Here is a 27,371-nt window from a genome sequence, read left to right on the forward strand (position 1 = left end):
CACAGTTGCTCGTGTGATTACTAAAGAGCACATGACTATGATCTGACAAAAATTCTGGAATATTTTAATTTAGATAAATGACTGGATCGGGACTGGCAATGACTTAAGGGGAAACTATACTTTTATAGTTGACTGGTAAAATCAATTATATTCTGAAAATTTATTACTTTATTGATAAAGATCTACAATCCATTACACGGGAAAACTGAATACATTACAAATCTGGGTCAATTGGTGCTGACGAATCACAAAAGTAAAGATTGAAACAAATTCAGATTAACATCTCAGAAAACTGATTTTACTACGCGCATGCCAATAAAAATAATAAAATTTACCATAAAATAGGTGGATGGCTTAATTACTCTGTTGATTTTTCATTATATTAACAGTTATTCATTTGTTCATCATCATCTCATTCCATGGTATCATTTACATCTACATCTACATCTACATTGATACTCCGCAAGCCACCCAACGGTGTGTGTCGGAGGGCACTTTACGTGCCACTGTCATTACCTCCCTTTCCTGTTCCAGTCGCGTATGGTTCGCGGGAAGAACGACTGTCTGAAAGCCTCCGTGCGCGCTCTAATCTCTCTAATTTTACATTCGTGGTCTCCTCGGGAGGTATAAGCAGGGGGAAGCAATATATTCGATACCTCATCCAGAAACGCACCCTCTCGAAACCTGGCGAGCAAGCTACACCGCGATGCAGAGCGCCTCTCTTGCAGAGTCTGCCACTTGAGTTTATTAAACACCTCCGTAACGCTATCACGGTTACCAAATAACCCTGTGACGAAACGCGCCGCTCTTCTTTGGATCTTCTCTATCTCCTCCGTCAGACCGATCTGGTACGGATCCCACACTGATGAGCAATACTCAAGTATAGGTCGAACGAGTGTTTTGTAAGCCACCTCCTTTGTTGATGGACTACATTTTCTAAGCACTCTCCCAATGAATCTCAACCTGGTACCCGCCTTACCAACAATTAATTTTATATGATCATTCCACTTCAAATCGTTCCGCACGCATACTCCCAGATATTTTACAGAAGTAACTGCTACCAGTGTTTGTTCCGCTATCATATAATCATACAATAAAGGATCCTTCTTTCTATGTATTCGCAATACATTACATTTGTCTATGTTAAGGGTCAGTTGCCACTCCCTGCACCAAGTGCCTATCCGCCTATCTGCGGCTGATCACAATTATTCAGTTCCATATAGTTCTGCACTGTGACTTTAACAACTACTAACTATAAGCTGCGTTGTACCGGCGACAGGCTGTGCTACACTGTAGCAGCGAGCGACTGTTCTCACCTGCGACTCTATTACAGCTATCTTTTAACAGGGCCAAAGATATTTTATGTCTCAGGCAGCGCCTGTGAATTGTCGTTCTAGCAAGTGAGCAATACATCGAGATTACATTTACTCCAGCAGGGTGGTGAACCCCTTACATAGTCACTGTTTTGTTAATTATCTTACACTAACGATTATGTTTCATTTTGTTGTCATTCTGAAAGGTTTCGTTTTAAAGATTTGATGTTACTTTTAAACTTTTTGGAAATTTGTGGTAAGTTCCTACGGGATGAAACGGCTGACGTCATTGGGCCCTAGGCTTACACACTACTTACTCTAACTTAAACTAACTTACGCTAAGGACAACACAAACACCCATGCCCGAGGGAGCACTCGAACCTCCGACGGGGGGATCCGCGCGAACCGTGGCAAGCCGCCCTAGACAACGCTGCTAAACTTTTTATTCTGGCTTTTGCACAGTTGTGTACCTTTTACTTTGCCAGGCCAGAAGCTTCTCGTCATTACTCTTTACATGTTTTATGTGCATTTTAAGTATGAATCTAATTCCACATGTTTTATGTCAATTCATGTTTTATTGTCCGACGCTCCTGCTGCCATATGAAGTAATTTTAATTAATGACTACGCATACTGCACTTTAACTATCAAATTTACGATACTGGTTACTCATGTACCCTAGCCCCAGCGCCCTCTGCTGGCCTCAGTTATTTGTATAAATAGGGCTACTGGACGCATCCAGGCAATCACCAGCACTTACTATCTATCTACCTACATAAACAGATTTGGCATTGATAGCGACATCCGAATATTTTATTGTATGTATGGGTGGCATGCATGGCTGCTCATCATATAAACAGTTTTTTATTTTTCTTATGCACCACTAGGCCTGTTGCAGATTTTGCTTCAGCTAACTGAACGTAGCTGGTTACACCACTGTTTTTTATTTATAATAGATCTGAAGATGGCAGTAACCGAAGCCTGTAATTGTGACTTGGACAGTTAATGTGATCAAGATGAACCTTTACAAATAAAATACGATACCATAGCGTGATAGCAGACTCATTTACAGACTTTACGTCTTTAATTGATAAAGCCTTTACAACCACTCTCCTTGCCACAATTTCTATTTAAACGAATTAGGTCGAGTTGTAATGAACCTGATTTGAAACGTGTTATTTGGCTACCTCAGGTGATACAACATTCCGATTTTCTCATTGCAGTTCATGTCAACAATAGCACTAATCACTACGAATATTATACTTCACATTTCTGTCCATGTTTTAAGCAGACTCGGTAGGTTTCGCTGCTGATGCAGGTCGCATAAACGCAGCGCTTTGTTCTTCAGAAAGTGTTTTTATACGATTTCTTATATTTTGTGTATCATTAATACAAATTGACAGCACATCTGTTCTCTTATCTCATTACACATTTTTTCAATCCCTTCTTCATCTACAGAGCTACTTGGTATATAAACTTCTACTACTGCGGTAGCTACCACAATCTGTTCCCTATGCTGTTCATTGCAGCTTACCCGTGCTCTTATTTTCTTTTTCCTTATTAGATCTAGCCCTTTTTGCTTCTGTATTTATAAACCTTTACTCGCATGACAAGTAGTCCTGTTAATCCTGCTACTGAACTTCACAAATCCCCACTATATCTAACATCAACCTATCCATTTTTCTTTTCATATTTTCTAACCCACCTACGTTAAGGGATCTAACATTCCATGCTCCGATCTGTAGAATGTCAATTTTCGTTTCCCTGATGTCATCCTCCTGAGTACTCCACTCCCAAAAACCCAAATGGAGGCTATTTTCCCTCTCGAATATTTTACCCAAGGAGAAGAGCTGCATGTCTTTAGGTAAGAATAACGTCTGTAGTTTCCATAGTTTTCAGCTGTTGGCAGTACCAGCACAGCAAGGTCATGCTGGCTAATGTTACAAGACCAGATTAGTCAATCATCCAGACTGTAGCCTCTGCAACTACCGGAAAAGCAGCTGCCCCTCTTTGGGAGCCACATGTTTCTCTGGCCTCTCTTCATATACCAGTCCACTGTAGTTGCACATACAGTATAGATATCTGTATCCTGAAGTTCTCAAGCCCATCCATCTCTGCAAGGTCCATGGTTCATGAGGGACTGTGATAACTAATCTACAAAAACACGTTTTAAACCAGTTTCTGAATTAAAGGCTTATTACACAACTTCTAAGGATTATTATTTGATTGTAAAAATATTTTCTATACATCTTATGATTTAATGAATTTATGGGGCAAAATTGAAAATTTGGATCAGTAAGGTATTCGGCAATCTTCATTAACGTAATTACTAAGAAATACAGATTTTAAAGTAGAACTAATAGCTGAGATTCATGTCAATGCACAAATTTAATACATAGTTTGTATTTTATGCCAGTTCGTAGTAATACATTACAAGTAGAATTCCTGTATTTGATCCTTTATTTTCCCTTTAAAAATCGTGGTCGATATGCCATCAATTAGATGCAAATTTGTAGTAAGGCCTAATGGGACAAACTGCTGAGGTCATTGGTCAGGTCACCGGTCTCTAAGTTTACCCACTACTTAATCTAACTTACGCTAAGGACAACACACACACCCATGTTAGATGTTATTGATCTTAAGATATCTTGTACTTTTCCTGCAGTATCTTGTTAACAAATTAAGTTAAGTGAAAATGTTTTTGACAGCTTCAGGAGCTTGTCTTACAACATGAAGTAGGAGTTTTACTAATGCTGATTTGGATTTCATGAGGTACGGAAGAAAGTGGCTTTTCGTGAAACTGAACACTCTTCAAACAGCCAAAGTTTCATTAACCATTCTTTCAAAAGTGTCAGCCATCTAGCCAACTGATGTATCATGCATTTGAGTGGAACCATTGGAAATTTGAAGTGTAGGAACAGGTGGTTGGGAGAAGAATGTTGACAATCCCATAGAACGTATGTAAGTCTACGTTTTTAACAGTTACTAGAGGAACGTTACCACAATATTAAAATAAAGGATAAGAAAACACCATGATCAGGCCCTGAAGACCACATCTCCCATTTAAAAAGCTGTAGGAGCTCTCGGGTACGTTTAGTCGTGTGTGGGCGTGCGTTATCGTGAAAAAATAAAACTTTTGCGCTACGTTTTCACTGACGCTTGTTTGTAACACCCACCTTAACTTTCTCAGTGTTTGGCAATAGCCCTCTGAGTTAACTTTTGTGCCGCGCTCGAGAAAATCAACGAGAATCATTCCCTTCGAGTCCCAAAACACAGTAGCCATTATGTTGCTTCTAGCAGTGTTTGTAAACACCTCCTTGGTTTCTTGGGAGAATTTGTATCCCCCCAGGCTATCGACTACCTTTTTGTTTTACTGTTGACATGCTTCATCCAAGTCTCATCCCCAGTTACGACACGATTCATAATTTTGTTACCATTTGTCTCGTAATCTTCGACGAAGGTCAGTGTTGCAGCCCTCCTCAGTCACAAGGCTAGGCCATCAGTGTGGTCCTCATCATAAATATTGGTATGGTTATGTATAAAATCAGCGCACTATTGCCACACTTGACTGTCACTCATTATTCCTTTTCCGTACACATAACAAAGGCTGCGATAAAGTTCCGATGGCTTGCAGCTTCTTTCCCAATAGAAACTTAATGAGACAAGGTACCTCACAAACGATGGGACTTTCTATTGCAGCGCGCAAACACGTCACAGACAGCAAAGTAGTAGAGACACAGAACACACGCTGCCAACACTGGATCCGTTCTGAGTGTAGGAACGTTATGGGACCAGGATGGCGGCTGCAGCCCCACCCACCTACGCGATAGACCCACTGTTACTTTCTGGATAATTCTCGTAAGCTAGCGATAGCTAATGTGCATTTCGTTGTTTGGCGCAGTGTGAGGAGAACGAACACGTAGTGGTGCTGCCTGCTGGTAGGCGGTACCGGCTGCTGGCCGATGGCGGCGCTGCTGTGGAGGATGGGGAATCCCCAGAAGGGAGACACCTGTCAGCCCACCAGTACTGCGCAGACGCGGAGCATTTCCTGTACTGCAAGAGCAGGGTGGCCAACCCCAGCAGCGGCGAGCGCACCAGGCGCGTCGTCTACGTCTGTCTGCTGGTGCTGGGCACAGCCTTTCTGCTCGCCACTATCGCCATTTACTCCTGCTTCCCAGGTAACGCTCAACAGTGACTACCTAACCTAAACAGTCCCAACTATTGCTCTGTGTACATTTAGTATTCCAATGTTTGCTTTTAAAGTCCTGTGTCATATATTTACTTTCATGGCATGCACTACATATTTTAAATAATGGCTAAAGCAATGTGGTGATTTAAATCATTTTAACCCCCCATTCTTGAAGATGGTCCAAGACCGTAACCGGTAGAATTAGGGTTTAAAATTAAAAAAAACCAGTCATGGTTCAAATATGCATTTTATACTGTTAACAGGTTCCAAAAACGTATTAATCATTTTATAGTTTCCACATAGTTCGTGAAGTAACTTGAAACCAGCAAAATAGTTCGTATCACTGTATAACTTCGTCTGTGAATTCACAAGCTTAATTGTACAGAAACCAGATGGCAGTCGAGGGGCATGAAAGGGAAGCAGTGGTTGGGAAGAGACTGAGACAGGGTTGCAGCCTGTCTCCGATGTTATTCAATCTGTATATTGAGCAACCAGTAAAGGCAACAAAGGAAAAATTCGGAGTAGGAATTAAAATCCATGGAGAAGAAATGAAAACTTTGAAGTTCGCCGATGACATTGCAATTCTGTCAGAGATAGCATAGGACCTGGAAGAGCAGCCGAACGGAATGGACAGTGTCTTGAAAGGAGGATATAAGATGAACATCAACAAAAGCAAAACGAGGATAATGGATTGTAGTCGAATTAAATCAGGTGATGCTGTGCGAATTAGATTAGGAAATGAGGCGCTTAAAGTAGTAAATGAGTTTTGCTATTTGTAGAGAGGATATAAACTGTAGACAGGCAAGGAAAGCGTTTCTGAAGAAAAGAAATTTGTTAACATCTAGTATAGATTTAAGTTGTTGTGGGGCATGGATGATCGAAGCTGGGACTTCAGATGGCCTAGCTGAAGCCGGGACCCACCGTGCCATATTTCGTCAGGGGGCCAAGCAAGTTCAACAGCGTCAAGGGGCAGTGCAGAATGATACAGTGGTATTCGGAAGCGTTTCTTTATTCACATAATTCACAGTACTCCGACGGGTGCAGTGTAGGGTCGGCGTGCCGCCCACAGCCTTGTCCTGCGAGTCCAGCTGGCTCAGGACCTCCTGGTATGCTGACACCGCTGCTCATCAAGACCACTCAGCTGGAAATTAGCCGCGCTCGCCCCGGTCGCCGCCCGCTGATGCATCACGTTTTGTGTCGTGTAGCTGCCTGTGATTCCGGCGACTGCTACAGTCCCTGGTCCTCGCCGCCCTTTGCCCCTTTTGGCCTGCTCTGTCTGACCGTGGGACAAACGTGGATGTACTGGTCACCCATGACCCTCGGCCACTGCTGCTACCAGGACAGGACCGGACTCGAACCAGCGCCTTCCTGGATGCAGTGCTGCAGTTTGCCACTAGTGGTGCTTGCTGGATGACAACACCTGCCACTGTCTCTGGCGTTGCTTTAGTGCTGCCACGCCTCCCGCAGCATACGCATCGCCTGGACCCAGGTACGCCAGATGGGAAGTGAATGTGGCCCATCCTGGACCCATTGCAGACTGCTGTCACTGCCCTCCTTCAGGCAGACCGTGCAGTCTCCAAGTACCTGGCTGCCATTCTGTCTGGCCCTGGTGTTGTGTCCCAGTAGGCGGAATACAGCCCGAACAAGTACATGGAAACAAAGAACAGATTTACATTGAATATTTACAACATTATTGCACAGACTGTCTTCTATAAGTGTAGACCAGCACTGGTCCGACCCCACTCTTGACTGACCTGGCACACCTCCCTTCTGATGTAGTGTCAGAGAGAGACAGAAACTATAGCAGTCACTTACACATCGCCCTCCTGGCTCTGTCCTAGCGCCCCGCCTCATACATCGCAATAACTTCCAACAACGCTGCGGGTTTTCCTGCCTTGTTGTTGCACTACTCAGAACAGCTCGTGCGTGCAATACGCCGCTGCAGCTCCATGGCTTGTTTAGTTTGCCTGGCCTACTAGCTGCCGACTGTTACCACATACGGCCAGCGGCCCTAGACTTCATCGCCCAACCGCGCCTTTAGTGAATTTTAACAAAATTCCCCTTTCCTGTGACCAAGACTAATTCTAGCGCTGCAAAGTGTCAGGAAGGCGTTTCTGAAAGTATTTGTATGGAGTGTAGCCATGTATGGAAGTAAAACGTGGACGGTAAATAGTTTAGACAAGAAGAGAATAGAAGCTTTCGAAATGTGGTGCTACAAAAGAATGCTGAATATTAGATGGGTAGATCACATAACTAATGAGGAGGTATTGAATAGAACTGGGGAGAAGAGAAATTTGTGGCACAACTTGACTAGAAGAAGGAATCGGTTGGTAGGACATGTTCTGAGGCATCAAAGGATCACCAATTTAGTATTGGAGGGCAGTGTCGAGGGTAGAAATCGTAGAGGGAGGCCAAAAGATTAATACACTAAGCAGATTCCGAAGGATGTAGGTTGCAGTAGGTACTGGGAGATGAAGAAGCTTGCACAGGATAGAGTAGCATGCAGAGCTGCATCAAATCAGTCTCTGGACTGAAGACCACAACAACAACAACAGCTCTCTGAATGGCTGTTTCTTGCCTGTCATGCTAAAGTTGTGTACTGTGTACTTAAGTAAACTTATTATTATTATATGAAACAAATGATGTATTTATTGTTATTTTTATTAAAATCGTAGGTGTCTGCGTAACATTAAAATGTCAGGCGACCAAAAGTACGATTTTTGAGGGAGGCTGTAAAATACTATTATCTCCTCTCCCCAGAACCGCTGGGTTCACACTTGCTCTGGAGGGATAGTGCCAAATGATGGTGCGCTTGCTGTGAGCTGCGCTGTAGTCTTGTGCCATGTTACAAGATGGATAATTCCTCGCCACGCTGTATTGTTCCAGTGCTGCTGAGTCGGGTCTTGTCTCGTGCCCTGGTAGCACACTGCTGCTCTCTGGTGGCGGCCTACGTCACTGCCGCCGTACTGCACGCTGCCTCGCATATCCCGCACCCTGCCTGCACCATCACAGGTAGGGTGAGCTGCTCCAACACTGAACCACAGTGTGCGAATCCGAGTATTAAAAATGATGGTTGTGAGTTATTTAATTAATTTATATTCCATTTGTTGCGAACTGCCATTGCTTACAGTGGTGGTTGTGGAATGCTGCCCAGTCGTCTCGTACAGGGTGCCTAAAGGATGCTGTGTTCTTGGAATGCTGTACAAAAATTCAAGCAAATAACATTAGTAGTTTTATTACGAAAAAGAAGAATGACAAGACTTAACCTGTATTTACAAGTGTCGCAAGCGATGGGTGACATGCAAACAAATGTTCTTCGCCATAGACAATATCCAAACAAGCAATGGATGTGGAAAACTAATAACTGTTCTGCGAGTGTCGGTCTACAACTGTGCGAATACTGTCCCAATACTGAGCGGCCGAGGCTGGCAGGAGTGCTGCTTATATTCTCTTCTGGCTGATGTCACTCCTGTCGTGGTGCGGTCCTAATCAGAGAATCATTGGCCGACATCGTTTCACAGGCTTCTCTTGAGTTCTTCATCTTCCTTCCGCCGCTTGTGGTATGCCAGAACATTGCTCCCCCCACCCCTCCCCCCAAAGCGACGGACCGTCGTCGTGTACGGAGTGCGACCACGGCGGGGGAGACACGAGTGTGGACGCATCGCCCAGCCGGAATCTGTGCCTCCAGGGGACGTCAAGCTTCCGGCCGTACCCTGCAATCCGGCCTGCACACTGGCGGAAACGTCCCCCGGAAAACCACCAGAAGGGTACGCGTCCACCTCCTGCTGCCATGAACCAGATGAAGGCGGTGACTGCTGCTGTGTGGGCAGGTCCAGCTCCATCGCTAGGGCGAGAGGAAGCGGAGGAGGCGAAGGCTCCGTCTCCGTGGGGTCATCCCGTGGTGTAGTGAGGACACCCGCTGGTGGTTGCTGTGGCCACGCTGTCCTCTGGACCCGAGAATCTGGGGGAAGAGAGACTGAAGGATCATCGTGTACTTGACAGAGGCGAAGTTGATTTTGATGGCGGCGCTGCAAGCCATCTGGACCTGAAAGCCCGCATCTCGTGGTCGTGCGGTAGCGTTCTCGCTTCCCACGCCCGGGTTCCCGGGTTCGATTCCCGGCGGGGTCAGGGATTTTCTCTGCCTCGTGATGGCTGGGTGTTGTGTGCTGTCCTTAGGTTAGGTAGGTTTAAGTAGTTCTTAAGTTCTAGGGGACTGATGACCATAGATGTTAAGTCCCATAGTGCTCAGAGCCATTTGAACCATTTGGACCTGAAAGAAGATACATGCAAGCGTCTAGTCGACGAACGATCTCGCTTCACGCCCGCCGTCTGCTGTCGCTAAAAACCGTGTAAAAGACAATATCATGTGGCGCGAAGCGATACTTCCGGCCTTCCTTCGGCGCCGGATGCTGAGGAGGGTTGAGCTGTGTCCGATGGCAGTGGCCGTGAAGCAATTCCGCCGGCGATGGTCCATGTCGTGGGTGCGAATGATGTGAGGCGATAAACTGTTTCAATGCTTGATCCCTGGTGTGTGCGGAGCTAAGTTTGTCTGTCTGCTGCTTGAAGGTTCTGACAAAACGTTCCGCTTCGGCGTTTGACTGTGGATGGAACGGTGCACTAGTTAGATGGTGTATGCCATCATGTTCACTGTATGTTTCAGATTCATTTGATGTGAACTGAGGGCCGTTGTCTGACACTATTGCTTCAGGTAAACCTTCGAGACAAAAAAATCGATACCAACACCTGAATTGTGGTACGTGAGATGTCGAGGTCATTGGCACAGCAAAAGGAAACTTGCTGTACGAGTCAACTAAAATCAACCAACAGGTGTTCCAAAATGATCCCGCAAGGACTATGTGCACACGTTGCCAAGGCGATTGTGATTTAGGCCAAGGAGAGAATTTTTGTGCTGGAGCACATGCGTTTCACTGTGACGTTATCGGTTCTATTTGGGCGTCCATACCCTGCCAAGTACAGTGTCGACGCGCTAACTGTTTCGTACAATCCGCCAGTGTCCTTGGTGAAGTAACTGCAACACTCCTTTTGCAATGCTTTAGGGATCAACACACGTGACTCTCTACCGTCATTTTGAACAAGAAGCGTCGAAGTCTGTATCTGGGCCAATCGGAAGACGTGAAAGTGCGTCCGCATTACTATGTTGAACTGTCGGACGGTACACAATCACGTACTGGAACTGAGACAACAACAAAGCCCCTCTGCTATTTTTGGGCAGTCCTTACAGGAACCGGTTTCGTCGGATGAAACAAGGACTGCAAAGGCTTGTGGTACGTTACCAGAACAGAACTGTAATTTTCTTCCTGTTTTATTATTTCATGGAAATGAGAGACCAATGAAGCATTGCACATTATTGTTATGCCACATTGTAAAACTATTTTCAGATAACGGTTGGTGCTATTCTGCAACACAACAAATGTCTGTCGACGACAGTGGCAAACTACCGTATACACCAAGCGGAGGCAAGCCTTCTACACTGCTACAAGCCACGACACGTGGCTACAATGAGATTAGTGTCTCAGCAGTGCTGTACCAATTCCTGTGCCATGTATTTGCTGCTCGTTTCTGTAGGCATTGTTATTAAAATAGCTCTGATAGCTTTTCCCATTTTCTATGATAACGCAGTATTTCAAACCAACGCATATTTTACGAACGAAAGTTACATCGTCTTTTTTCTTAAAAAAGATTTATTTAAAAACGAAAAGTTTTAGGACCTCTATTAGAGGCAATTCATTTTTTTCTTATCTGTTGGCACAAGTAAAAAACACACTAGTATTGTTGTTGTTGTGGTCTTCAGTCCTGAGACTGGTTCGATGCAGCTCTCCATGCTACTCTATCCTGTGCAAGCTGCTTCATCTCCCAGTACCTACTGCATCCTACATCCTTCGGAATCTGCTTGGTGTATTCATCTCTTGGTCTCCCTCTACGAGTTTTACCCTCCACGCTGCCCTCCAGTACTAAATTGGTGATCCCTTGATGCCTCAGAACATGTCCTACCAACCGATACCTTCTTCTCGTCAAGTTGTGCCACAAACTTCTCTTCTCCCCAATCCTAATCAACACCTCCTCATTTGTTATGTGATCTACCCATCTAATATTCAGCATTCTTCTGTAGCACCACATTTCTAAAGCTTCTATTCTCTTCTTGTCTAAACTATTTATCGTCCATGTTTCACTTCCATCCATGGCTACACTCCATACAAATACTTTCAGAAACGAATTCCTGACACTTAAATCTATACTCGATGTTAACAAATTTCCCTTCTTCAGAAACGCTTTCCTTCCCATTGCCAGTCTACATTTTATATCCTCTCTACTTCGACCATCATCAGTTATTTTGCTCCCCAAATAGCAAAGCTCCTTTACTACTTTAAGTGTCTCATTTCCTAATCTAATACCCTCAACATCACCCGAGTTAATTCGACTACATTCGATTATCCTCGTTTTGCTTTTGTTGATGTTCATCTTATATCCTCCTTTCAAGACGCTATCCATTCCGTTCAACTGCTCTTCCAAGTCCTTTGCTGTCTCTGACAGAATTACAATGTCATCGGCGAACCTCAAAGTTTTTATTTCTTCTCCATGGATTTTAATACCTACTCCGAATTTTTCTTTTGTTTCCTTTACTGCTTGCTCAATATACAGACTGAATAACATCGGGGAAAGGCTACAACCCTGTCTCACTCCCTTCCCAACCACTGCTTCCCTTTCATGCCCCTCAACTATTATAACTGCCATTTGGTTTCTATACAAATTGTAAATAGCCTTTCGCTCCCTATATTTTACCCCTGCGACCTTCTGAATTTGAAAGAGAGTATTCCAGTCAACATTGTCAAAAGCTTTCTCTAAGTCTACAAATGCTAGACTCGTAGGTTTGCCTTTCCTTAATCTAGCTTCTAAGATAAGCCGTAGGGTCAGTATTGCCTCACGTGTTCCAATATTTCTACGGAATCCAAACTGATCTTCCCCATGGTCGGCTTCTACTAGTTTGTCCATTCGTCTGTAAAGAATTCGCGTTAGTATTTTGCAGCCGTGACTTATTAAACTGAGAGTTCGGTAATTTTCAGATCTGTCAACACCTGCTTTCTTTGGGATTGGAATTATTATATTCTTCTTGAAGTCTGAGGGTATTTCGCCTGTCTCATACATCTTGCTCACCAGATCGTAGAGTTTTGTCAGGACTGGCTCTCCCAAGGCCGTCAGTAGTTCCAATGGAATGTTGTCTACTCCCGGGGCCTTGTTTCGACTCAGGTCTTTCAGTGCTCTGTCAAACTCTTAACGCAGTATCACATCTCCCATTTCATCTTCATCTACATCCTCTTCCATTTCCATAATATTGTCCTCAAGTACATCGCCCTTGTATAGACCCTCTATATAATCCTTCCACCTTTTTGCTTTCCCTTCTTTGCTTAGAACTGGGTTTCCATCTGAGCTCTTGATATTCATACAAGTGGCTCTCTTTTCTCCAAAGCTCTCTTTAATTTTCCTGTAGGCAGTAGCTATCTTACCCCTAGTGAGATAAGCCTCTGCATCCTTACATTTATCCTCTAGCCATCCCTGCTTAGCCATTTTGCACTTCCTGTCGATCTCATTTTTGAGACGTTTTATTCCTTTTTGCCTGTTTCATTTACTGCATTTTTATATTATCGAAACCAAATACCGAAAAATACCTGTTATTCGGAAATAAAATACCGGTATCGATTTTAACAGGTCGGTTTTTGCCCATCTCTAGCCCTGACCAGAGCCATCTGACATCGTTCGGGAATGGGGCTATAGCATAGGCTCCCCACCAAGCAGCCCCGTTGTACGCGTTCTTCTCATGCGTTAACCGCTTGGCCACATCTATGGCCACGGAATACAGGCCGATGAACTACGATCATGTGTTTGCCCAACTGTGCCCGCGGGCGCCCAGCTGTGTGCCACAGGGCACACGAGCTGAAACATTCTACTCTAACATTCCGAATTTCTAGTCCTAGTTCACTGACAGCAATCCTGGACCGTTCCTTTTGCGCTTGTATACATTACATACACTGCCTTGGACGCCAGATCCAACGTTCTCCATCGGTAGCAGGGGCAGAGTCAAACTCCACAATTAAGAAAGGCTGAGGAAGAGTCAGCCAACCCCGTACTCAAATTCCGCAAGTTGTCCTTTGGATAAATGAGTGAATTTTCCACCAAAAAGGTGCATCTGACAATGTCAACTGGAGGCACATGAGATGAAACAGTTTGCTCCAACATTTCTAAACCTCTCGTTCTAGCTGACTGGTAGCAATCACGGACCAGTCGTCGTGTGGCTGCATGCATTACATACACTGTTTTGGACATCTCGTATCCACACTGGACTCGCATTCGGGAGGACGACGGTTCAATCCCGCGTCCGGCCATCCTGATTTAGGTTTTCCGTGATTTCCCTAACTCGCTCCAGGCAAATGCTGGGATGGTTCCTTTGAAAGGGCACGGCCGACTTCCTTCCCCATCCTTCCCTAATCCGATGAGACCGATGACCTCGCTGTTTGGTCTCTTCCTCCAAACAACCCAATCCATCTCGTATCCTAGAAGGAGTAGAGACAAACTGCGTAACTGAGAAAAGGCCGAGGAAGGGTCCACCAACTGTTGAACTCTACTGGTTGCCCTTCAGGTAGAAGAGTGATTTTTCCGCCAAACAGGTGCATGTGGCAAGTGCAACTTGGGAGCGAGTAGCTTGTAACTGGTGGCAGAGACGAGCATAGTAGTATTCAATCTAGTACCGAGAGAGAGAGAGAGAGAGAGAGAGAGAGAAAGTTACTGAAAAGTGATTTTAGACATATAGATAGTGATACTGAAGATGCAGAACACTCTAAAAGTAGTGAATACGGAAGGCGGCCAGACAGTCGTACTTTACTAAAAGTTTCATTATAGGAAAGTAAAATTAACATGTGAACACTGTTGGAGATCTTCGAAGTACAAGAAATGTAATGCCAATTTTTTTAGAGTAGGAACTGAATATGTTTAGTCAAGATGTGTGGCAAATCACGCTCATGATCCGTCACAAGATGGGCAGGAAATCAGTAACAAAATCATTAAAAAAAAGAGAGGAAATTGAGTATGATAAAGGGAAGTGGCTTCATTTCTGCTCCTCCCTTCATGCCAGAACACGCATTGCTCACGGAGCTCCCTGTAAACGCTGCAGAAAACTATTTTTACACGGAAACACATCTTTCTCCTCTGTATTTAGGCAAACGAGTCCTCTGCACTTTGGAGAAAAACAAATGCTTGCGATAGTTTTCATTCTCGCTTTAACAGTGTGTTTGATTTGGCTCACACTAAAATTTGCGATTTGTTGGTAACATGAAAAGAATAATGACAGACTCTTAAGAGTCAGCTAAATAACGTCGTCTCTGGTATCGAACCCGAAACTGACAAGGAAATCGGAAAAAGACCAGTGTTAGTCCAGAGCAAAGTTGTACACTGGCGAAATGGTGAGATGGATAGATTATATGTTTTGAATTGTGTTTCGTCCAAAACTGAAAACGTTCTTGTGAATAACGGTACTTTCAGCTGAAGTTTGTTGACATGTAATTTCTTTCCCTTAAATTTTTTTCTTCATTTTTCTATGAAATGAAACGAAATGATCGAATGGCATTGTTGGCCAGGAGGCACCATCCGGGGAAGTTCGACCGCCGAGTCCAAGTCTTATTTCAGTCAACGCCACATTGGGCGGGTTGCGTACCGCTAATGAGAATAAAATGATGATGAGCACAACACAACACCCAGTCCACGAGCGGAGAAAATTTCCAACCCGGCTGGGAATCGAAGCTGGGCCCGCTGCATGGGAGGCATGTACGTTACCACTATTTTTATCTTTTTTTATTATTTTTTAACCTGGACCCTTTTTTTATTTTTAGAAAGCCCCTTAATAAAATGAAACTACAAAAAAAACCTAAGTGCCACCGCCACTTTTCATCTTATAACAAAAAAATCTGGTCCCCCTCAGGCGGTGGCTCCTGACTAAACCTACTCCAGAGAGCTGCCTATAGTATACCAGGGGAAATATGGGAAATCAAGGTGAGGGCTATCCTTACAAACAAAACAAAATCTTCCTTTTTCTGAATTTTATTTTTATTTTTTATTTAGTTTTGTTGTGTAATTGATCAGAGGCCTTCTGCGCCCCGCTGGTAATATGTTGAGTCACGTCTTCTCGAAATTGATGTGTTCCGTTGAATTGTTCAGAAATGTTCATTGGTTCAAACAGGAAACCTTCTTCTCTCTTGGCTTAACACATTCCAGCTGCGAGGCGGGTCGTGGAAAGCACTCCCAAGGAAGTTCGAGAAAAATTGTCTGTATTTTGGGTGACGGACAACGACATAATGACGGTCATTGAGGTATGTCCAAAAATCGAATACAGAGTCTACAGTTTGTCCAAATAGGTAGTAAATGGCATGCCCGCGAATCCAATTCACAGCATTGGTCTTTGTCCGAGGAAAATAGTCACGTTCTGGAAATAATAAGGAAAGGGGAGTAATCCGATCCGGAGTGTCCCGCGTTAGAAAAGCCACAATACGTCGAACCAAGTGCCAAACCTCCGCCGCCGGTCCGCAAACAAACCGATGTTCATCATTGTCTGGCAATCCACACGTGGAACATAGAGGTGATTGGGCGAGGTGGATACGATGAACACGAAATTGTTTGATTTGCTTACCATTGACAGTTAGGTACCAGACAGATTGAACATTCGTGTCAAGGTAACAGGCAAACACCGCGCGCCATACATGACGCCAGTCAACCTGGGAGAACTTTTGTTCAATCGGGTTAAGTGGACGACCTAACTGGAGGACATTGTATACTGCCTTTGTCTTGAGTAAAAGCTGTCTTGGTAAGGTGAGGCGTAGATAACCGAGTTCAAGAAAGAAGTATCGTATATAATGGAACTGGGCCGGAACATCCGAGATCATCACTGGGGCTGACAGTGAGACCGGCGTATATGCCGACAGGAGGAGACCAGTGAGGCTCGTTGGGCAATGTGTCCATACCGACATTTACCACTCAGCTAAGCAGGCGGACTTCATTTTTCTATCAGTTAAGATGATAACTTACCTCCTTTTTGTAAATTTTGGCATAAATATAATATTTTATTCAAGTTGGATTTCGTGTACGCCGTCCGCTCCTGGTAGCTGAGTGGTAAAAAAAAAAAAAAAAAGTGATCAGCGCGACGGAATGTCATACCTAACGGCCCGGGTTCGATTCCCGGCTGGGTGGAGATTTTCTCCTCTCAGGGACTGGGTGTTGTGTTGTCCATATCATCGTCATTTCATCCCCATCGACACGCAACTCGAATGGCTTGCACCTGGGGAACGGTCTACTCAACGGGAGGCCATAGCCGAACGGCATTTCCATTTTGTGTACTCCGTGATCGTTAAAAATTGCTGAAGAACAACCAGCCATAGCCAGTTGTGGGTTGTCATGCTCATCTTCAGATGGATAACTTTTCTAGTGCTAGTAATGTATTCGTCAGCAGCATGTCGTCCGCTTATGCACTGCACAAGAATAACTGAGTGTTTATCGTCGCTTGATATCTTACTTGAATAGCAAAAACATCTAAAGCGCCTGCCTATGATTAAAGAAAGTGAAACAGTCGTATGCCTTTACATACAGGAACTGGCCAAAAATATGGAAATACCGAGAGAAAACTACCATTAAACATAAATGCAGATAATTGACAAGCCTGCTGGTCGAGCTGTAATATTGCACGACGACCGGCACCTGAGCAATGTCCTCAATACGTCGCAGGTGTCACTGGTGGTCAGAACAGAGTTCAGCATAGTTGTGAGTGCAATATATCGGAGCTAAGTGAATTCGAGCGTGAGCAAATTGTTGATACTGGTGTGGTGAGTGCTTCTGTAACCAAGGCAGCCGAAGTGTCTAGTGTTTCAAGAGGCACCATACCGATGATTTATACCACATATAGGTGGTAGGGTTCCAGCACTTAACTTACGATCCACTTAGCAACTAATAAATACACGAAACCCTCCGTTACCAAATTTACCTTTATTGTAATTTTAATTAACGTGGGAGCCATAAAAACACCAAACATGGGGGCAAAATGTACGCAATTAAAGGCTACTTAAAAAAGGGAATAAAATAACTTAAATTTGTTTCTACAAAAGGTGAATACAACCTCCCAATTCGGACCTCGCTAACACTTACATTTTACTGACATTAAATATAACAAGATAAATAATCATACATGTGACGAGAACAACTGAATAACACTATCAATTTTTTACAGATGAGAATACGACTATATCTACGAAGGTTCGCGCCCTGGCCAGGGAGATAATCAACTTCAACATATAACGAGATTACAGTAAGCCTTAATTCCACTCGACAAACTTAGTAACGATATAAGCGAGACAAATGTACTGAAGGAGGATAACCGGATGTGCCGTAGTGAAAAGGGCCATTACCAAGCCCGTCAGGACGCGACTCTCGTGAACGCGTCAGTTTCAGCTACACACAGAGTCATTTGTAGCTTCTTAAAAACAATTAACATGAAAAGGCACAACGCGTAACACACTAATAAAATATAAACAACTACTTCACAGAACTAGCTCCTCTTTAGATATAGCAAGCAACAGAATATTAATAACACGTAAAATACTTCTAACCTATAACAAACTAAGGTACCAGCTCATAGAATATCGTCTTGAGCTCATAGAATACTCAGTTTGACTTGCCTGTTGATAGATCTTATAACTCAACAGTGTCAGCTTAAACAAACCCGCGAATACAAAACTCGAAATATGACAGGAATGATGATTGAAGCCACTGACAGTGCAAGGCTGCCACACTGAGGAGACAATAGTAATTTACAGCTGCACACAACCGAACTTACATATCCAGTTTAGTATAATCAGAATAAACAATTTTGTGTGTAATAATTACTTAGAGTACCATGGCAACCTACGAATAACACTTATTACCGAAGGTAGGTGCTGGTTCAAATGGCTCTGAGCACTATGCGACTTCTGATGTCATCAGTCGCCTGTAACTTAGAACTAATTAAACCTAACTAACCTAAGGACAGCACACACATCCATGCCCGAGGCAGGATTCGAACCTGCGACCGTAGCGGTCGCTCGGTTCCACACTGTAGCGCCTAGAACCGCACGGCCACTCCTAGGGGCTGGTATCGAAAGGCACCTTTAGTAATACAGAGTTCGAGAGTATTCACTTATTGGAAGAGTTTCAACTTTACATCCCTTTCCACATAGCTCTCTGTTTACACACTTCTTCTGCAACTAAAGAAGGGCATATAAATGCACATATAACTGACATAGATTTAAGCAGAATAAAACAGTACCTTAGTATGGTGCAAATGTCTTCATTAGCTTTACAAGTGGGATATCTTCACCATTCAGTAATTCCGAAATATATTCAACAACGCGTGAGAGCAAGTCGTCGCCGTGCTATCAGCTATTTACTTCACATAATTTCCTGCACAGGCACAAGGCAGACGAAGCGTTTTCACATGCAACAGCGGCGAGCATCACACATTTCCTCCGTCACGCCATAGGCACATCTCAGCTTCAATGGCCAATAACAAGAAGCTTCAATGGCCAGTAACAAGAACCTATACATGCCCTCGCAGCAGAAAAGCCCCAAAACACAATACACCACCGCGATACCAAACCCCAGGTCCCATCAAGTCACTGCCGGGATCTCTCGCTGACAATCCCCATAGCGTACAGGCGTCGTACCACAGGCCTCACGGTAAACGTCAACAAGCCATCTCCGCGCCTGCGAATCTCCACTGCGCTGTCCCTTTTCTCTCTCCCTTAACCACCCGACCACCGGCCTGAATCGCGGAAGGCATGATCGATGGCAGCGATGCCATTTTAAGTGCCCAATAGGGAAAGCGGAAAACCATCTTACGTTAACGCACAGAGTGGACGAAAGTATGTGTTGAATGACCGTTACGAACTGTCATTTAAGAAAATTGTAACAAAAAGTAAGAGAACGACAGCTGCAAAAGTCACTGCAGAGCCGAACGTCGCACTGTCGAACCCTCTAAGCACTGAAACATCACTAAGGGAGCTACATTAGCAGAGAACAGCAATTGCCTGTAACAGGAAAACACGGTACTGGGCCGTAAAATCTGGACTGTGGAGCAATGAATGAAAGTCATATGGTCGGATAATTCTTGTTTCACACTGTTTACAGCTTTTGGCCAAGCGTGAAATCTGGCGGCAGTTCGGTGCCGACATGTGCAGACATATCGTGGTATTCAATGGGCGCCCTGGTTACTCTACAAGGTGGCATTACTGCCAAGGATTATGTGTCCATTTTGACTGATCAGTTCCACGCCACAGTACAATGTTTGTTCCCAAGTTTGTAAGACGACACAGCCTCTGTTCACACAGCTCGCGTAGTCCAGGACTGATTTTGTGAGAACGAGGATGAATTGTTGCATCTGCTCTGGCCACACACAAGTCACTTCACCAAGTCTCAATGTTGCTGAACCGTTGTGGTCTGTTTTGGAGAGAAGGGTGTGTAATCGGTAACTGCCTCCCTCATTGTTACCTGAACTTGTCACTAGTTTGCACAAAGAATGGTATAAAATACCTTTAAAAGCATACAGGATCTGTAGAATGTCAACAGCTTTCCTAGGCACAGCAACCCCCCCCCCCTCCCCCCTGCGTTTCGAGTTGCGTTCGTCCTCATACTGGGTGGTGCACAAACTGTTACTTGCAAACGGCACGAATATTCTAAACAAATTGCTATGCCACACAACAATTTCGTAACGTTCTCCAGTCAGTTTCGGCGTGAGATATATGCCTTGCATTAGTTTTTTTTTTCTTTTTTTTACCAAGTCTAGAGCATCAACCGAATAACGATGTTATTCACTACCTGTTATGCGAAGGTCTTAAACTAAGCAAAGAAAATGCGTGGGATATGCAATGCATTAATAACAGAAACAATGAACTCTGAAAAAATTCGTTAAGGACTGTAGAACAAGATGTATTAAGTAAACTGGATGCTCGACGAGGGTTAACAACCCTCTCCAATATGGTTTCACTGCGTTACCACTGTGCTACCTTGCTCGTTTTAGTTCCCGATGCGTTGGTTACAGTATAACGAGAATAACTGTAAAGATGACTGAAAGAACAGATAAAAAAAGGCCATTCGACAACAAACTCGTTAGTGGCGGAGTACCAGTTCTAATTGGGGAATGATGGGCGAATGAATTAGGTCACGTATTTTCACACACATTATATTGACATTAACATTATACAAACATTCTTTAACGACATAAGGAAAACCACTGGAAGAAGGAAGTGCAGCAGTCATGCCTGTCGCTTGCTCCCTCCCTCTCTCTCTCTCTCTCTCTCTCTCTCTCTCTCTCACACACACACACACACACACAGAGAGACACACAGAGAGAGACGCCGGAATGACGGAAAATAAAGTCACGGAAATTTATGACGCGCCATGCAGTGCAGCACTATGTTGTGTGTAAACAACACTCTTGAAGGTGCAGTGTGTCGTAACGAAGCAGAAATAACCGTGTTCTTATGTAAAAGAAGCGCCTTCTGTTCACAAGGAATTGAGGCTAAGATGTAGCTTTCTTTATTTAATGTTTTTATTCGAAGCTACAATGATAAACAGTTTAGAAGCGAAATTTCTGCAATTTTCATTGAACTGAAATGCCACAGCTGGGTTGTCAAAATACTGTTAGAAAATGCCGCTTCATTAAAAGCCAATGGTCTTTTAGCTTGGCCTAAAAAGGTGCGTACCTGGAGGCACTGCTGATGTCGTCCTCCAGAGGGGAACAGACTCCAGCTAATGAAGACTCCACACGTAAATAATACTTCCTCCCAAGAGAAATAATGCAAAAGAGGAACAAAAGTATCCTCCACATTCAGTACATTAGTTTGTGAGTTCTCTGCCTCGATCCTGGAATCTGGTTAGTAGAGGGCGATCGTATCCAAGCAGTATAAATTTACAGTGCGTAGCGAACCATCGTTTCAGTAAAATACTAACGCCGATTATCTGCAGAATAATGGAACAATTTGTGGGAGCCGATCTCGGGTAAGATCATTTTGGGTTCTGGAGAAATATTTGAGGAACAAATGAAGCAATACTGAAACTAAGACTCATCTTAGAACATATACTGAATAAATACAAACACACATTTGTAACTTCAGAGAAGGTTGGCTGGAACCTAGTGTACGAAATTCCGACATTCTCATGGATAAAATAAAGGGATCTAAACATTAGCTACAGCTCGTACTGTTGCGAATGTAGTAACTGAATGTAGGATTTAATTCAGTTCAAACATCCGCAGTAGAAGAGAAAAATGCCCGCATCTCGTGGTCGTGCGGTAGCGTTCTCGCTTCCCACGCCCAGGTTCCCGGGTTCGATTCCCGGCGGGGTCAGGGATTTTCTCTGCCTCGTGATGGCTGGGTGTTGTGTGATGTCCTTCGGTTAGTTAGGTTTAAGTAGTTCTAAGTTCTAGGGGACTGATGACATAAGATGTTAAGTCCCATAGTGCTCAGAGCCATTTAGGAGAGAAATGTTTTTCAGCTCAAACATCCACATTAGGAGAGAAGTGTTTTCTGCTGAAGTTACTAAATGGTAGCCACTGCACGCTATGATAATTAACATTTGTTTGAGAGGGGTGCTATACCCTGAGGTGATAAAAGTCATGGGATACCTCCTAAGCCGGCCGGGGTGGCCGAGCGGTTCTAAGCGCTACAGTCTGGAACCGTGCGACCGCTACGGTCGCAGGTTCGAATCCTGCCTCGGGCATGGGTGTGTGTGTTGTCCTTAGTTAGATTTAAGTAATTCTGAGTTCTAGGGGACTGATGACCTCAGAAGTCAAGTCCCATAGTGCTCAGAGCCATTTGAACCTTTTTTGATACATCCTAATTTAGTATCCCACCTCTTATTGACCGGCATAGCGCAGCAACTCAGTATGGCATGGAATCAACAAGTCGTTGGAAGTGCCCTGCAGAAATATTGGTCATGCAGTGTCTGCAGCCGTCTATAACTGCGAAAGAGTTGCTGACGCACGTGTTTGTGCACAGACTGATGTCTCGATTATGTCCCATTAATGTTCGATGTGATTCATCTCGGGTGACTTCAGTGGCCATATCACTGGCTCGAATTGTCCGGAATGTTCTTCAAGGCAATCACGAACAACTGTGGCCCAGTGACATGGTGCATTGTCATCCATAAAAATTGCATCGTTGTTGGGGAACATGAAGTCCATGAACTGCTGCAAATCGTCTCCAAGTAACCAAACATAATCACGAAGTTCAGCCACCGAGGTGCACGTCTTTTCAGTCAACACCACACTGACCGATTTATGCATCTATGACGATGAAATGGTGATGAAGACAACACAACACTCAGTCCTCGAGAGGAGAAAATCTGACCTGGCAAGGAATCTAACCCAGGCGAGCTGCATGGCAGTCACACACTGACCCCTCAGCTAAGGGGGCTGACTACAAGCTTGCACAGTACCTTGTTGACAACTCGGTTCCATGGCTTTGTCGCATCTGCGCCGCACTCGTACCATCAGCTCTTACCAGGTGAAATCGGGATTCATCTGACCAGGCCAACGTTTTCTAGTCGTCTATGGCCCAACCGATCTTGTCACGAGCCAATGAGAGGCGCTGCAGGCGATGTTGTGCTGTTAGCAATGGCATTCGCGTCGGTCTCTGCTGCGAAAGCCCATTAAGGGGAGGTTTACTATCTTTGGCCCAAAAAAAAGCATGTATTTGAGACTTTTTTCTCGGGATGTGTTGTAGATATCAATATCAAATTTGGTCAAAATATTTATTGATATTTCCCCTATAAACCGGAATTTTTTCGACCGGAAATGTTGAAAGGCGAAAGTGCCGTTGGAACGAAACAAAATATCGATGTAGACCTCTACGCTCGGTATGTCACAGGTCAGCCGACTCGTCTAAAATCAAAATTGAATCGACTTTAGCGAAGTATATAGGAGTCTTTAGGAGTTGTACCTCGCTTAAGTTATTTGGACCATCAGAAACCAAATGGCGGCCATTTGAAAAAAAAAAAAAAAATGTTTTTTTCTCTCAACGATTTTTCGACTTCGTCGGCCAAGTAAAAATATTTATAGTTGATGGATCGGTATAAAAGTGGTACAACTCCTGGACAATTTAGTTAGATTCGTCGGAAACAATCAAGCCAATCAGTTCAGTAGATTTGAAGCTACCATTTTTTTTTTTTTTTTTTTTTTTTTTTTTTTTTTTTTTTTTTTTTTTTTTTTTTGTCGTCAGTCTACTGACTGGTTTGACGCGGCCCGCCACGAATTCCTTTCCTGTGCTAACCTCTTCATCTCAGAGTAGCACTTGCAACCTACGTCCTCAATTATTTGCTTGACGTATTCCAATCTCTGTCTTCCTCTACAGTTTTTGCCCTCTACAGCTCCCTCTAGTACCATGGAAGTCATTCCCTCATGTCTTAGCAGATGTCCTATCATCCTGTCCCTTCTCCTTATCAGTGTTTTCCACATATTCCTTTCCTCTCCGATTCTGCGTAGAACCTCCTCATTCCTTAGCTTAGCAGTCCACCTAATTTTCAACATTCGTCTATAGCACCACATCTCAAATGCTTCGATTCTCTTCTGTTCCAGTTTTCCCACAGTCCATGTTTCACTACCATACAATGCTGTACTCCAGACGTACATCCTCAGAAATTTCTTCCTCAAATTAAGGCCGGTATTTTATATTAGTAGACTTCTCTTGGCCAGAAATGCCTTTTTTGCCATATCGAGTCTGCTTTTGATGTCCTCCTTGCTCCGTTCGTCATTGGTTATTTTACTGCCTAGGTAGCAGAATTCCTTGACTTCATTGACTTCGTGACCATCAATCCTGATGTTAAGTTTCTCGCTGTTCTCATTTCTACTACTTCTCATTACCTTCGTGTTTCTCCAATTTACTCTCAAACCATACTGTGTACTCATTAGACTGTTCATTCCGTTCAGCAGATCATTTAATTCTTCTTCACTTTCACTCAGGATAGCAATGTCATCCGCGAATCGTATCATTGATATCCTTTCACCTTGTATTTTAATTCCACTCCTGAACTTTTCTTTTATTTCCACCATTGCTTCCTCGATGTACAGATTGAAGAGTAGGGGCGAAAGGCTACAGCCTTGTCTTACACCCTTCTTAATACGAGCACTTCGTTCTTGATCGTCCACTCTTATTATTCCCTTTTGGTTGTTGTACATATTGTATATGACCCGTCTCTCCCTATAGCTTACCCCTACTTTTTTCAGAATCTCGAACAGCTTGCACCATTTTATATTGTCGAACGCTTTTTCCGGGTCGACAAATCCTATGAAAGTATTTTGACTTTTCCTTAGCCTTGCATCCATTATTAGCCGTAACGTCAGAATTGCCTCTCTTGTCCCTTTACTTTTCCTAAAGCCAAACTGATCGTCACCTAGCGCATTCTCAATTTTCTTTTCCATTCTTCTGTATATTATTCTTGTAAGCAGCTTCGATGCATGAGCTGTTAAGCTGATTGTGCGATAATTCTCGCACTTGTCAATTCTTGCCGTCTTCGGAATTGTGTGGATGATGCTTTTCCGAAAGTCAGATGGTATATCGCCAGACTCATATATTCTACACACCAACGTGAATAGTCGTTTTGTTACCACTTCCCCCAATGATTTTAGAAATTCTGATGGAATGTTATCTATCCCTTCTGCCTTATTTGACCGTAAGTCCTCCAAAGCTCTTTTAAATTCCGATTCTAATACTGGATCCCCTAACTCTTCTAAATCGACTCCTGTTTCTTCTTCTATCACATCAGACAAATATTCACCCTCATAGAGGCTTTCAATGTATTCTTTCCACCTATCTGCTCTCTCCTCTGCATTTAACAGTGGAATTCCCGTTGCACTCTTAATGTTACCACCGTTGCTTTTAATGTCACCAAAGGTTGTTTTGACTTTCCTGTATGCTGAGTCTGTCCTTCCGACAATCATATCTTTTTCGATGTCTTCACATTTTTCCTGCAGCCATTTCGTCTTAGCTTCCCTGCACTTCCTATTTATTTCATTCCTCAGCGACTTGTATTTCTGTATTCCTGATTTTCCCGGAACATGTTTGTACTTCCTCCTTTCATCAATCAACTGAAGTATTTCTTCTGTTACCCATGGTTTCTTCGCAGCTACCTTCTTTGTACCTATGTTTTCCTTCCCAACTTCTGTGATGGCCCTTTTTAGAGATGTCCATTCCTCTTCAACTGTACTGCCCACTGCGCTATTCCTTATTGCTGTATCTATAGCGTTAGAGAACTTCAAACGTATCTCGTCATTCCTTAGTACTTCCGTATCCCACTTCTTTGCGTATTGATTCTTCCTGACTAATGTCTCGAACTTCAGCCTACTCTTCATCACTACTATATTGTGATCTGAGTCTATATCTGCTCCTGGGTACGCCTTACAATCCAGTATCTGATTTCGGAATCTCTGTCTGACCATGATGTAATCTAATTGAAATCTTTCCGTATCTCCCGGCCTTTTCCAAGTATACCTCCTCCTCTTGTGATTCTTGAACAGGGTATTGGCTATTGCTAGCTGAAACTTGTTACAGAACTCAATTAGTCTTTCTCCTCTTTCATTCCTTGTCCCAAGCCCATATTCTCCTGTAACCTTTTCTTCTACTCCTTCCCCTACAACTGCATTCCAGTCGTCCATGACTATTAGATTTTCGTCCCCCTTTACATACTGCATTACCCTTTCAATATCCTCATACACTTTCTCCTTTCTCTATCTGTTCATCTTCAGCTTGCGACGTCGGCATGTATACCTGAACTATCGTTGTCGGTGTTGGTCTGCTGTCGATTCTGATTAGAACAACCCGGTCACTGAACTGTTCACAGTAACACATCCTTTGCCCTACCTCCCTATTCATAACGAATCCTACATCTGTTATACCATTTTCTGCTGCTGTTGGTATTACCCAATACTCATCTGACGAGAAATCCTTGTCTTCCTTCCACTTCACTTCACTCACCCCTACTATATCTAGATTGAGCCTTTGCGTTTCCCTTTTCAGATTTTCTAGTTTCCCTACCACGTTCAAGCTTCTGACATTCCACGCCCCGACTCGTAGAACGTTATCCTTTCGTTGATTATTCAATCTTTTTCTCATGGCAGCCTCCCCCTTGGCAGTCCCCTCCCGGAGATCCCAATGGGGGACTATTCCGGAATCTTTTGCCAATGGAGAGATCATCATGACACTTCTTCAACTACAGGCCACATGTCCTGTGGATACACGTCACGTGTCTTTAATGCAGTGGTTTCCATTGCCTTCTGCATCCTCATGTCGTTGATCATTGCTGATTCTTCCGCCTTTAGGGGCAATTTCCCACCCCTAGGACAAGAGAGTGCCCTGAACCTCTATCCGCTCCTCCGCCCTCTTTGAGAAGGCCGTTGGCAGAATGAGGCTGACTTCTTATGCCGGAAGTCTTCGGCCGCCAATGCTGATTATTTATCAAAATTTAGACAGTGGCGGGGATCGAACCCGGGACCAAAGACGTTTTGATTATGAATCAAAGACGCTACCCCTAGACCACGGGTACCACCCCTTACAGAATAACGGAGCGAAATTTCGATTTCTTATTACAAAGTTAAGGTTTTTATTTGACTCACCCTCGTAGCTACAGCATCTGCCATAGGCCCTGATAACTTGTTCAATATGTGATGGCATCGATGCGTATGTGGCACGAATGGCGTCCTGTGGTCTAGCCATCCATGCTGCTTCATCTGCTTCCAAAGTTCATGTGTGGAGTTTGGCATTGGGTCAAAGAACTGCACCCATAGTTTCACCAT

The 27,371-nt window shown here is 43.8% G+C and overlaps 1 protein-coding gene across 1 annotated transcript in view; it reads left to right on the plus strand.

Moving 5' to 3' along the window:
* Positions 1-27,371, plus strand: part of LOC124712341 (probable G-protein coupled receptor Mth-like 4) — a 234,789-nt gene that overhangs the window by 127,073 nt on the left and 80,345 nt on the right. Inside the window, exons 5-6 of the mRNA XM_047242636.1 lie at positions 5,213-5,489; positions 8,387-8,512. Of these exons, the coding sequence (XP_047098592.1) occupies positions 5,213-5,489; positions 8,387-8,512 (403 nt within the window). The remainder of the gene's footprint in view (positions 1-5,212; positions 5,490-8,386; positions 8,513-27,371) is intronic.

Source organism: Schistocerca piceifrons, chromosome 8 (genome assembly GCF_021461385.2).
Source record: "Schistocerca piceifrons isolate TAMUIC-IGC-003096 chromosome 8, iqSchPice1.1, whole genome shotgun sequence".
NCBI classification, from domain to species: domain Eukaryota; kingdom Metazoa; phylum Arthropoda; class Insecta; order Orthoptera; family Acrididae; genus Schistocerca; species Schistocerca piceifrons.